Source organism: Rhincodon typus, chromosome 10, assembly GCF_021869965.1.
Source record: "Rhincodon typus isolate 14 chromosome 10, sRhiTyp1.1, whole genome shotgun sequence".
Taxonomy (NCBI): domain Eukaryota; kingdom Metazoa; phylum Chordata; class Chondrichthyes; order Orectolobiformes; family Rhincodontidae; genus Rhincodon; species Rhincodon typus.
Genome location: NC_063341.1, coordinates 21,460,963 through 21,473,866, shown reverse-complemented (window position 1 = coordinate 21,473,866; position 12,904 = coordinate 21,460,963). Strand labels below are relative to the sequence as shown.

The 12,904-nt window shown below is 39.3% G+C and overlaps 1 protein-coding gene across 2 annotated transcripts in view; it reads left to right on the top strand.

Annotated features, from left to right (window-relative positions):
- dph5 (diphthamide biosynthesis 5) overlaps nt 1–12,322 on the top strand; it is a 62,197-nt gene extending 49,875 nt beyond the window's left edge. For both annotated transcript variants that reach the window (XM_020514949.2, XM_048601604.1), the window contains exons 7-8: nt 1,879–1,982; nt 11,988–12,322. In XM_020514949.2, the coding sequence (XP_020370538.1) occupies nt 1,879–1,982; nt 11,988–12,223 (340 nt within the window). In that variant the 3' untranslated portion in view covers nt 12,224–12,322. The remainder of the gene's footprint in view (nt 1–1,878; nt 1,983–11,987) is intronic.
- Nucleotides 12,323–12,904: the final 582 nt, after the last annotated feature.

Here is a 12,904-nt window from a genome sequence, read left to right as displayed (position 1 = left end):
TTCTCTTTCTTCTCTTTCTTCTCTTTCTTCTCTTTCTTCTCTTTCTTTTCTTTCTTTTCTTTCTTTTCTTTCTTCTCTTTCTTTTCTTTCTTTCTCTCTTTCTTTTTCTTTCTTTCTCTCTTTCTTTCTTTCTCTCTTTCTTTCTTTCTCTCTTTCTTTCTCTCTCTTTCATTCTTTCTTTCTCTCTCTTTCATTCTTTCTTTCTCTTTCTCTCTTTCTTTCTTTCTTTGTCTTTTTCTTTTTCTTTCTTTCTTTCTGTCTCTTTCTTTCTCTCTTTGTCTTTCTTTCTTTCTCTCTTTCTGTCTCTCTTTCTTTCTCTCTTTCTGTCTCTCCTTTCTTTCTCTCTGTCTCTTTTCTCACCCTCCATTCATTCCGCACACCCCCACCCACCCAACACCATTAAAGCTGAAATTGAGGTGGACTAAGGTGAAATTTATATATATTTTTAATTTCCCTAAATTATTTCCCTCATAAAATATATATGCCATACAGTTGGTTATTAGAAGTTAATATGAATTAAACAAGTATTTTGTTTGACTTCTCTCATGCAGCTTTTCTTGTCGGGAAATGATGTGATCTTTAAGTTAATTAGATATATAACGGTCCGTAGGTCCATACTAAAGCTAAAGTCAACTATAGGTTTTCAAGTTCCCATTAAAAAAATTCTAGACAGACTGGAAACCAGCCAGCATTTGAAACGTGTATTTCTATTGTTTACTTTGGATGACAATTTGATTTGCTTGAATTTTGATTTAGGTCTCATTCTTCAGCAAAGAATGACACATCAGAAGAAGTGATTGTTACGAATTACAACTTTAGTCTGTCACAAAATCACCAAATCTTTACTAGACAGAAACAATTATTTCTAAAGTGCTTAAAACTATTGTATCACATTTTCTGTAGCTTTAAGGACCAACTTTAAAACTAATTGATAAATATTTAGTTTGTTTTAAATAATATTTTGCTGTAAGTCCTCTTTGTCCTCCTATAAAGGGAATAATTTACCATAGTTTACTCGATTCTAATAGTTTTCTGATATCTGAAGAAAACTGGCTGCGTGGTTTCTTGTGGACAGTGGTGGTGAGGTGATCACAGCTCAGCTCAATACGATGCTTCCATTTGTTTTACTCTTTTGTTCTAATCAAGTTTTCTGGTCCCTCCAATGTCACTCTGGTTGTCATTGCTTCATTTGACACAGATGGATTGGACCTTTCTATCCAACAGAGCTCAGTAATAGCCCATGTATTTCACTAGTGAGCAACTGGGCGATATGACATTATTCAGTTGTGACATATTTTGTTGGGAAATATTGACATTTAAAGTTATAGCTTTACTGTTGAGTTTCAGAAGCAAATGTTGAAGCAAAGCCAGTCATTTTTTAAAATGGAACTCATTTACATTTGCATCTTCCATTTTACAATTTTAATTGAACTGTGGAAGTCATGTTTCTTCTTCCTTAATACTAGATTCAAGCAGTATGTCTTGTCTTTTGTCACTCTGATTGCATAGTAGGATTAGTTTACTTATTTACTGGAGACCTACGGGCGCAACACGCTTAGTTTATTTGTGTCTTAAACCAAATACAGTATCTTTTGTATTATTAATAATTGTAATTATTTCATACAAGCCTTTTTAAATCAAGGTGAGCATTCAACTTCTATATAAAATGAATATTTTTAAACTGTTGTAAAAGCAAAATTTTTAAATCTACCAAGGCAGTCTTCTTTGATTTTAAAGTTAACAAGAAACTTCAGTTGTGCTGGTTTAATATTTTTCTTAACTTTTTTTATTGATGAAGATGAGTTGACTGAAAAGACACAACATTAATTATGAAAAAAATGGGGGAAAATATTATAATGACGAATGATTTATTTTTAGGGGGAGAAAGATCTTTGAGCCTCCCAGGTTTATGTCTGTGAGTCAAGCTGCGGAGCAGCTGCTTGAGATAATTGAAAACCGAAGAGATAAAGGAGAGGAGCTGGGTGAGTATAAGTATTTCTCTGTTTATTAATGAGATTATACAAGAGCTTACTTTTGTCAATGAAATTAAATATTTATATTCCGTTCCCTTTGAAATAAAAGCAGAGACGTTTTGCTAAAACTACAAGGTACTAGTCAGAGCTCGAATACTTGTGACTGTTTTGAACGCCTTATCTAAGGAAAGATATACTGGCATTGAAAGCAGTCCAGCGAAGATTCACTTGGGTTAGACCTGCAGTCATTGGAGTTTAGAAGACTGAGAGGTGACCTTGATAAAACATACAAGATTCTTAGGGGTCTTGACAGGGTAGATGTACAAAGGTTGTTCTTCCGAATGGGAGAGTCTAGGACCAGAAGCCAAAATCTCAATGTGGGATCACACATTTAAGACCGAGATGAGGAGGAATTTTTTTTTATCAGAGCGTTGTGAATCTGTGGAGTTCTTTACCACAGAGGGCTGTCGAGGCTGGATCATTAAGTACGTTCAATGCTGAGATGGACGGATTTGTAATCATTAAGGGAATCAAGAGGTATGGGAGAAAAGGTGGGAAAGTAGAGTTGAGGGTTATTATCAGCAGTCATGATCTCAATGAATAATGCAGCAGCCTCTACGAGCTAAATGGCATATTACTGCTCCTACATCTTATTGTTCTAAACAATGTTTGCTTTCTGCAGCTGAAGTTTGGTCAAAGAAGAACTTACTTTATACCATATTACCCCTTCGATATCCTCCAAGGACATCAACAATAGCTGTAGCTAGCACTTTGAATGCATGTACAAGGAATAGACTATTTTGCCCCTCAAGTCTGTTTGGCTATTTGACAAGTCCATGGCTGATCTAACCGTGGCCTGAATTCTACGTCACTATCTACACCGTTTATCCTTGGACTCTCTTGATAGTCATGAATCTATCCACTCTGTCTTAAAAATATTGAAGACCTTGTCTCTGCCATTCTGTGATGGAGAGAATTATGCAGACTCATGACCATTTGAGAGAAAAAAGGTCTTCTTATTTACATCTTAAATAGAAGACCTTTTTTTTAAACTGTCTTGAGTTCAGGTTTCTTATACAAACATTTGAGTTAGAAGCAGGGAGTAGGCCATTTGGCCCCTCAAATCAACTCCACTATTAATTAAGATCATGGCTGATCTGACTCTACATTCCTACCCGCTCCTGATCATCATTCACCCACTTACTTATCAAGAATGTATCCACCTCTCCCTTGAACATTTTCAAAACCTCTGCTTCCACTGCATTTTGAAGAGTTCCAAAGGCAATTAACTATCTTAGAGAAAAGAATCTCCTTCATCTCATAAAAGTATACATCCTCTCAGCATCCTCCCTGATAACAGCCCACTCGAATCTTCTGTTTCATTATGAGCATTTCACATTCTTCTCAATTCTAATGAATTCAGGTCCAACCTTTCCTCATAAGATAAGCCCTCCTCCCTTCCATCTTAGGAATCAGTCAAGTGAACCTCTGTTGAACTGCTTTTGATCCTGTATCTTTTCACGAGTAAGGACATTGTTTGTGTATTATGTATGTATACTGTGTGCAATTTTGGACACCCACACATTTTACATCTGAGTATTAAAACCAAAAATGTGATTGGTCAGGAGTTAAAGTCCAGTTGAGTCCTGAAGATGGGAGTTGGAGATGATGCTCCTTGTTTACAGGGAATTTTTTGGGCAAATACACAAACCTTTCCAGAAACAGGATTTGAGAAGGCTTAAACTTTCAGGCAGACCCAGTTGTTACCCTGGAGTCCTGTTTTCTGTTCCTAGCAGGCAGACTTCGATGTTTAAAGCAGACTGATTGAAAAGTTCAGAAAGGTACGATTAAAGATCTTCAAAATGCAGAGGAGTTTTGATCATGATGCTGTCCATTAATGATTCACGTATGTGACACGCGTTTCTGATGTGGTGCACAAGAAATCAAGCCCAGGGTGTCACAAAGTTAAAAGCTTTTAAAAGAAATACAGAACATCCCCAAACTATCTGATTTTCAGACTCCACTTGATAGAAAGCATAGACCAAGTTTCTACACTTAACAAAATTCACTGTTTATGACAGGCTATTAGATTCTAACTACAGGTAAATAATTAAGCTAAATTAAATAAACTATACAAATTAAAACTGATCCCCTTGTAAGCTCCCTCTTACACAAACACACATACACAAAAACAAACACAAACAGGAAATAAAACATAGGCAGAGGGAAAAGCTGGGAAACAGTTCTGTAGTTTTATCTTTGGGTTGGTTCTTGCTTATCCACAACCTTCTCGTCACCCTTCTTTTTTCTGAATGCTTCCGCCAGTTTGCAAGAGGTGTAGGGTGGCTGATTCATTCATGAAAAGCTTCTGACTAATCCAATTCGAAGTTACAACTTGCAACATCAATTGAAGGAAATATAAGGTGGTTTGCTTCAGGTTTAAAGTGGTTTACTGCAGAGACCTGTGAGATTGTGTTTTTCGCTGCTGCAGATCGGGTTTCTGTTCTGGCAGAACTATCTTCTCTCTGTCTCTCTTTAACACCCCAACATGTTCAGCTAACTGACAGTCAATAATCAGGCAGAGAACTTTGTCATTGATTACTAGCCACTGGTCCACAAACCAGTCAGCTCCATGTGTAAATAACTCCTCAACTCCAATTCATCTGCACCCACAGATACACAAACAGGGTTCATAAAAAGGATCACATTCCTTACTCCCAAACATGCAGCCATCCTTGTAAATTCCTAGTTCAAATCAGTTCTTTCTCATTTCAGTCCACAGTTTTTTTTAAAAAAAAGCAAAACAATACAAAGACACCACAGTCTTCACATAAGCTAACAAGGGAGCTTCTATCCCTTTGGTCAAAAACAACTGAACACTTTAGGAGATAGATTGTGTGGCTTTTAACACCTTTGCAGTTATAATGAGTTTATATATATATCTGTTTTGTTTTCAGTTTGGCTGCTGAGACAGATGGTCTGTGTTCTTTGTGTTACGCTGTTTTGTAACATGTTCCCATGATAATAGGTACAGAATTTTACAAGCGTGTTTGATCTAGATATGGCCTTCTGCTGATACTAGTTTCCAGAATCACTGTCAACTTGTAAACTACTTGATTTGTGGCTATTTTAAAAATCTAGCAAAATCCATTTTTAAACCAAAACACAGTTTTTAAACAATTGAAATGTCATTTGTATCCCTCAGCCTCTGCTCCAGGAAATATAGCCCCAGCCTATTCTGCCTCTCCCAATACCTGAAACCCTCCAATCCCAGCAACATCCTTGTAAATCTTTTCTGAACCCTTTCATGTTTAACAACATCTTTCCTATACCAGGGAGACCAGAACTGAATGCATTATTCTAAAAGTGGCCTCACCAATGTCCTGTACAGCTGCAACATGACATCCCAACTCCTATACTCAGTGCACTGACCAATGAAGGCAAGTGTGCCAAACACCTTCTTCACCACCCTGTCTAGCTGCAACTCCGTTTTCAAGGAAATATGTACCTGCACCCCTGGGTCTCTTTGTTCGGCAACACTCCCCAGGGCCCTGCCATTAATAGTATATTAACAGACAGAGAGATAGCAAGAACTGCAGATGCTGGAGTCAGAGATAACAAAGTGTGGAGCTGGAGGAACACAGCAGGTCAGGCAGCATCAGAGGAGCAGGAAAGCTGATGTTTCAGGGCAGGACCCTTCTTCAGAAGAGCCCCATTTCTGAAGAAGGGGACTGATGCAAAACATCAACTTTTCTGCTCCTCTGATGCTGCCTGGCCTGCTCTGTTCCTCCACCTCCACACTTTATTATATTAACAGACAGCCCTGGTTTGCCTTACCAAAATGCAACATCTCACATTTATCTAAATTAAACGAAATTAAGTCAAAGTCATAAATTCAAACTCCATTCCTGAAAAGCAGAGCATAGTTTTATCTATCAAGCAGTGTTGGAGGTGAGGTGAAATGCCCAAAAAATGTCTGAAATGTGGCATGAGCCTCTAGGTTTCACTGGGACATTTTCCAGGGTGGCAGGGCAGCCCTTGCAGAATTGCTTGGTCAGTCATTTAGGTGTTTCCATAATTGAGTCAAACCAGAATTCTGGTTATAACAGCCTGTGTGTTGAGCTGTGTCGAACTCACCAGGATCAACAAGGCAAGAACACAGAAGGCAATCATTGGTCAATGAAACTGACTGGCTAGAAAGCCTTTAAACAATGGACAGTCCAGATGATGTCCTGTCTTTTCGAAAGGCTTGTGCTCACAGCACTTGTTCTGCAAAAGTTATTTCATCTACCTGGGGTATCTTTAGCTTCGTATGATCTACTTCCTTTCTGTGAGCCTGCATTTCAGTATGTGAGCAATTTCTGGAGCTGTAAGAAAGACCTACGATGGGGAACCAGAGCAGCAATTAGTAGCAGCCAAACCAGGAGCAGTAGTAACTAGCAGCAGGAGCAGCAACATGGCTGCCTTCTCTGCATCGACATGTCATTTCACAGCACTGGATGAACTCTGTTCACTTTGAAGGAAATAATATTTCTGTAAAAGAGAATACATTCATTGGATTAGCTTCCTTGACATGACTGAGTAACAGTGCCTCGAGAAGCTGAGGCCTTTGTGACAGATCAATGCTGACATTAGCTCTTTTGAATACAACCTCCTTGCCCAGTGGACCAGATGAGCACACATTAGCAGTTCCCATGAAGGTTGGCACAACCTCAATTTTCTTTACCTCAGCTTGCTTGCAGGGATTTGCCAACATTCAGTGTTCCTTCCAGCTGATTGTTGCCATGTTTCTCAGGGTCACCATTTCCATCAACTTGACACTGAGGACAATCAGACAGTGGCTTTGGCTGGATTCCCGCTGGTACAGGGAGTCATAGGTTGTGCATGTGGGCGATCGAGGCACCCTAACATAGGGCCTCATGTATTTTTCAATCAGAAGGAATTTCACTCCATCTGTATTCAGCTTGACTGGGATGTGGGTTCTCACAAAGATCTGTGCAAGGTATCCTGGAAACTGCCATGTTTCTTTCAAGGGCTCTCTTCCGAGCTGTTGACTTCTGACAACTGTAAGGAACTATACACACAAGAGTGTGATAAATAAGATTGAAGATCTGCAGGTGCTGATAGCCACATGGGAATATAATGTTGTAGCAATAACAGAGACCTGGCTCAAAAAATTGTCATGACTGGGCATGATATATTCCTGGATGCAAGGTGTTGTGGAAAGGTGAGGAAATGAGGTCAGCTGGTAATAATGGTAAAGAGGATATTAAGCTCAACGGGAGAGAAAGCTCTACAGGAGTTTGGATCAGGATATAAAATCCAAGCAAACTACGGATGCTTGAGATCTGAAAAGAATGCACTGGGGAATCTCAACAGGTCTGGTAGCATGTATGGCGAGAGAAACCGTCAATGTTTCAAGTCTAATATGACTCTTTGGACTTGAAAAACTAATTCTGTTTCTTTCTCCCACAGATGTTAGCAGACCTGCTGAGTTTCTCCAACACTTTGTTTTATTTCAAGAACAACTTCTGTCTGATTTAAAGTCAAGAAATAATAGAGATGCTGTCCATAGTTGGCTGTATTCTATTGGTCAGCAACTAGTTAGACCAATTTAGATGGGTTTTGCAAGGAAATTACAGAGAACTACTACAGACACCTACAAAAGCTATAAAGTAGTAATTTTGAGGGATTTAATTATCTAATATAGACTAATAATAATAGTATAAAATGTAGAGAAATGAACTTTTCAAGTTTGTTCAGATAAATTTCCTTGCTCATTATGTTTCAAACTCAGCACATACTTTTGGGAATGTATTTCAAATGGATCAAGTATCAGTAGGATACCATTTGGGGAACAATGATCACATTGTCTTATAGTTTAGATTGGTAAGAAAAATGGCATGGAACAATCTAGACAAAAGTAATTAATTGAAGGAGGTTGAATATCAGTGAAATGAAAATGGTTTTGTCCAGGTAAATTGGAATCAAAATTGACAGACAAATCTGTAAAGGAACAATTTAAAGATCAGATGGTTCAAGTACAATCAAGATCCCAGCAGAAGTAAAGGTACAGCAGCCAAAACTAAAACTGTCTTGATGCCAAGAGAACTTGAGAGTAAGATGAAAAAGGTTGTGTATGACAGATGACATGTTCAAGAACAAGTGAGAACCAGGCTAAATGTAGCAAGAGCAGAGAGGAGGAAATAAAATAGACAGCGATAGTATAATAGACAAACTATAAAAGAGAACCAAAAGTCTTCTGTAGAGAATATAAACAGTTAATGGGTAGTAAGAAGAAGCGTGGATCAAGTAGGGACCAAAAATTAGCTCTCTGCATGGAGCAAGAGGATATCAAAGGCCTGTCTTTGCCAAGAAAGAAAGTACAATCTAAATCATAATGTAAGAGGAAGTAGCCAAGATACTAATTGGGTTAATAATTGACAAAGGCAGGTATTAGGATGATTATGCTTAAAATTGATTTGTCACTAAGGCTAGTTAGGATGTGTTGGAGGATGCTGAGAGTAGGAAGAGTGGAAATTCTGGAGGTACTGGCCATAATCTTTATCATCTAAATCACAATCATTTGCTTCAATACAGGGGCTATGCTGGAGAATTCCAAAGATTACACCCTTGTTCAAAATGGGTGCAAGGAATAACTGAACAACCACAGGCCAATAAGTTTAATCCCAAATGAGGAGACATTTTAGAAATGATAGTCTAGGACAAAATTAACAGTCACTTAGACAAGGGTGAATTAATTAAGAGAAACCAGCACAGATTTGTTTCTGACAAATCATTTTTACATCTATAGGTGCAAATTGTTGAAGTAAAAGTGTGTTTGATATGGTACACACAGACTTCCAAAAGGCGTTTGATGAAATGCAACATAATTGAATTAACAGCAACATTTAAACTCCTGGAATATAAGGAACAGTGACGGCATGGAATGAAGTTGGCTAAGTGACAGGAAACTGTGAGAAAGAAATATAGTGGAGCTCCCAGGGTTATTAGAACCACTGTTTGCCTTCCATGCCTAATGTGTATCAGGACAGATTGAAAATTTGAATACAAATTGACCCAAAACTTTGAAGTATTGTGAGCTGTGAGAAGAATATTGACAAACGTCAAGAGGACAGAAGCTGGTGGAATGTCAGATGAAATCCACGCAGCGATTGTAGCAAAAGTGTGAAGTTTTGCATTTTGAAAAGAAGAATGAGATGAGGCAGTACAAAATGCAGGAAACAAATATAAATGGGGTACATGAATGGAAAGACCTAAGGGGTATATTTGCACAAATCTTTGAAATAGCAAAGGGCCTTTATAGGTAGAGGCATTATGTTCAAAAGCAAGGAAATTATGATGAATCTTTATCTAGCACACATTTGGCCTTATATGGAGTATTGTGTCCAGTTCTCTGCACCACACTTCAGGAAGGATGTGAAGACTTGAAGGATTGCAGAAATAGTTTGAGAATGGAACCAGGGATAAGAGATTGGAAAAGTTGGAGTTACTCTTGTCAAAGAGAAAGATGAGAGGAAATTTGATGGAGATTTCAAAATCATGAGAGGTCTGGACAAAATAGAAGGGAAGAAACCAGTTCCAATGAAAGAATGATTATGAGCCAAAGGACATCATTTTGCATTGATTAGCAAAAGTAATGGCGATATGAGGAAGAAATTCTATTTGGCTATTGAATGCACTGCTTCTGTGTGGAGGATGATTCAGACATGGCTTTCAAAAGTGAATAGGTCTGTACCTGAAGAGAAAAAAACAAAACATGGTGCTATGGAGAAAAGGCATAGGAGTGCAACTAACTTTGTTGATTTTGCAGAGATCTGGTATGGCACCTGTGTAATGACAGATTTGGTCACTGAGCGAGAATTAGTATGTTAGGCTCTTTCTGAAAGGTGGGAATGATGATGCAAGGAAGAGTGTGTCAAGAATGGGAAGTTGAAGTGCCTTGAGAAGAATCTCTGCTTTGTATCCTCCTTTCTTCCTTCCCTTTCATAGCCCATCCCGTTTTCCCTGGTAACTGAGAATTGGACAACACTTCACTGCATTTTATTCAGATCCTGAACTGTTTAAAGTGTCAGATGAGCAGTGTGCAAGCCATCTAAGAAGGAATGTATGCATGCCTGCCATGCCTTATTCTCATTGCAGGTAGCCACTGCTCCCATGGAGGTGGACATCAATACAAAATACCTGAGGCATTATCTTACTAGTGATAGAAATGACCTCCTCAAATCTGTCTACAAGGGTGCATGTTGCCTCTGAGTACGCTGACAGAACTCTTGCCTTTCTTGTTCCTGCTCCAAAAGTGTCTTCTTTGTGGATTATCCCCAAAGCTGAACATCTGTGTCCAATTGAGCAGGGCTTGGAGTTGTCCTATTGTCATTGCTTCCAACAACTGTCCCAGCTCACGTACCTGACCATGTAGTAATTACCATCTCTGCTGGATTCCATATCTGTGTACTTCTGCATTGGTGAAAAGTGGGCAGATGTTTTGGAATAGTTGTCACTAAGGGTGTCTGGTCTCCTCTGAGGACTTCTTGGCTTCTTCCTGCTCTATCTCGTGTGTCTCCCTTAAACGCAAACTGCAGGAAATAAAGATATGAATGAGAATTTACAGTTGGAAAAGGTTCGAAGTCTACATTTTCCATATCTTAACAGTCACTCTGTCACGGTGAAGTGAAAAGTCATGAACCAAGTGGCAGTTTGATATTTAATTCTGTCACCAGGTCCATGAGAGAGTCCATCTCTCCATTGCCTACATCCATTGACTGAACCATCTTGACAGTATCCAGCAACATTCTTCTCAGCAGCAGTTCCAGTGAATGGCTGTGTCTCTGTGGCCACTCTGCATATTTCTGGAGTATTGTGCTCTGTACTCCGATGAGGCAAAACAGTGTATTCGGGTGTGAAAAGTGGAATGTGTGGAGGTGATGGATGACAGCAGTTAAGGAAAATGAATTTGATGGACAGGATCAAGATGGCGCTAACATGAGTTCTTAAAATCATAGAATCCCTACAGTGTGGAAGCAGGCCATTCGGCCCACCTGATCCACCAAAGAACATTCCACCCAGACCCACCCCAACTCTATCTCTGTAATCCAGCATTCCCCATGGCTACCCCACCTAGCCTGTATATCCGTTGATCCTATGGGCAGTTTAGCATGACCAATCCACTTAACCTGCACATATTTAGACTGTAGGAGGAAACTAGAGCATCCAGAAGAAACCCACGCAGACACGGGAAGAACGTGCAAACTCCACACAGTCGCCTGAGTGTGGAATCATATCTGGGTCACTGGCGCTATGAAGCATCAGTGCTAACCACTGAGACACTCTGTCACTTGGGTGGGTGTTCACATGGAGAGGGAGGAAGTGCCCTCTTATTCTGCTCAGACCTTCTGCTACCTCAACGGTTTTGTTCTAGCAAGCTGCTGCTTTTCCTGGTTATTGAGGCTACCAATGCTGCTGCTATTCATATTGCTGCTCCTGTTTCTCCAACTTTTACACGATGAATCTGTGAAGCAAGATGGCTGTGAGGTGAGTACAGCAATTAGAACCCAAATAAGAGAAATATTCAAATTTGAAGATCCGTTGGGCTTGACTTCATATTGAAACACTCCCCCAGTCAGCTTCTCGGACAAAAACCTTGGCAGTTTACTCAGCAGGTTAACTTTTGGCCAGTGTGGTCCAATTTTTCCCATTTTAAAAATTTGTTATGGTTCTGATTACGTTACAAGAGCTTGATTGCTATAATGAGTTCTCTGCCATTTTGTAGTGAGTATTTCTGCTGCCTCCAAGCAAATGCACAGTTAAATCAGCATTGCCCGGGAATGGGCGTTAAGTACAAGGAAACAATTTTAACAACATGACCGTTCCATTCTCTCAAGCGAGTTAGATTATAATCAGTGTGTGGAAGTTTGGTCTTGTTCATTGGTGAATATACTTGAAGTCTTTCACATGTCCAGTTTTGTGAAGCTCTTGTATCTTTCTGTTATGCAGCTCTGACTGAAGAGACCTTGTGTGTTGGCCTGGCCAGAGTGGGTTCCAAAAATCAGAAAATTGCCGTTGCAACTGTACAGCAAATGGTGAAGATGGATCTGGGTGACCCTTTGCATTCTCTGATCATCACAGGCCATATGCATCCTATGGAAATTGAGATGCTTAAACTATTTGCTGTGGACAAATCAAGTTTTAATAAGCTTATAACACTTGATGGATCAACATACTACTCATAACAACAAAAAAGTGTAATTTTAAGTCTTAATTCAAGTATAGTACTTCACTGGAAGTGGAAAAAAAGTTGCAGTGTCTGATATAAAAAGTGATGAAGAGCATTTCTGCTGAAGGTTTAACTGGTATGTTGTCTCCACGGATACTGACTGGCCTCCTGAATGTTTCAAGAATCAGCAGTTTTCTTTACTTCAGTTTATAAAGCCTATAAAATTCTAATGGGTAAATGCAGGGAAAATGTTCCCAATGACCATGAAGTCCAGCACCAGTGATCGCAGTTTAAGGAGGTGAGGTAGGCTATTTAGGACTGAGATGAGAAGAAATGTCTGCACTCGGGGTGGTGAGACTGTGGAATTCTCTGCCATAGAAAGCGATGGAGGCCAAACCAATGATTGATTTCAGTAAAGAGATAGATGTAGTTCTTACAGCTAAAGTGATCGAAGGGAATGTTTTGAAAGCAGGGACAGAGTACTGAGTAGGATGATCAGCCATGATCATATTGATTAGCAGAGAAACTCAACAGGCAGATTGGATGATTCATATTCCTATTTTCTATGATTCTATGTTTGCTTTCTGTTTAGAACATAGAATGTACAGCACAGGAACCAGCCCTTCGGCCCACAATGTTGTGTCGAACATGCTGCCAAATTAAACTAATTTTTTCTGCCTGCCTTAGGTCTATGTCC